An 821-nucleotide genomic window follows, 5' to 3' on the forward strand; every position below is an offset into this window, starting at 1 on the left:
CAGGGTGGCCCCCGGCTCGCTGTGGCCGTCGCGGGAGCAGCTGTGCGAGCTGGAGGCCGAGGAGCGCGAATGGCACCCGAGCCTGGCCGCCATGCAGGAGTCGCTGCGGGGGAAGCAGCTGGCCGCGGAGGAGAAGCGTCGCGCCAGGTGCGTGGGCGCGGGCCGGCGCGGGGCTGCCCTCCCTGCCCCATCCGGGGCACGTCGCGGGGTCCGTAGGTTGACGTGCCTGCTCACCTGGGCGCCTGACGGGCTGAGCAAGTCGGTCTAGCCATTCATCTGCAGACCTTTACTGAGTGCTTACTGTGTAGAAGGCCCTTGTCCCAAGCAAGATACAAGCTAGATCGTTTCAGAGGACCGAGCATCGTAAGATAAAAGAGGGTGAAGCGTGCGTTCCTGAGGGCAAATTTGGTTTGGGAGGCCCCAGGCCTCTCTGAGGAGGTGGGGTGATCTCTGGGAGAGAGTTCCTGGTAGAAGTCGGTGCAAAGGCCCTGAGGGCCTTAAGGAGCAGCCAGGAAGCCAGTGTGGCTGACAAAAAGTGGAAAATGAGGGCAGGGAGGTGGCAGAGCTTGGAATCGAGGGCAGGGTCGGACTTGGAGGCAAATCGGAAGGATGTGATTTGAGGGAAGAGTAGAGTCAAGACCAGAGCATCTAGATGCCATTTCCTGGCGGGAGGGGGCAGGACGAGTGAGTAAACGGCATACACCCTTCTTGTTTTCCCGAGTAAAAGTAAGAGGGGATTGCCCGTTTTGTTTGTTTGTTTGTTTTGAGTTGGAGACTCACTCTGTCGCCCAGACTGGAGTGCAGTGGCCGCTCCCAGCCAC

General features: G+C 60.4%; 1 protein-coding gene across 1 annotated transcript in view; it reads left to right on the forward strand.

Annotated features, from left to right (window-relative positions):
* GADD45GIP1 (GADD45G interacting protein 1) overlaps window positions 1-821 on the forward strand; it is a 2,474-nt gene that overhangs the window by 296 nt on the left and 1,357 nt on the right. The window contains exon 2 of the mRNA XM_008048026.2: window positions 4-147. Within this exon, the coding sequence (XP_008046217.2) occupies window positions 4-147 (144 nt within the window). The remainder of the gene's footprint in view (window positions 1-3; window positions 148-821) is intronic.

The sequence above is a fragment of the Carlito syrichta genome, unplaced genomic scaffold (genome assembly GCF_000164805.1).
Source record: "Carlito syrichta isolate Samal-C Ts95f unplaced genomic scaffold, Tarsius_syrichta-2.0.1 Scaffold120465, whole genome shotgun sequence".
Classification (NCBI taxonomy): domain Eukaryota; kingdom Metazoa; phylum Chordata; class Mammalia; order Primates; family Tarsiidae; genus Carlito; species Carlito syrichta.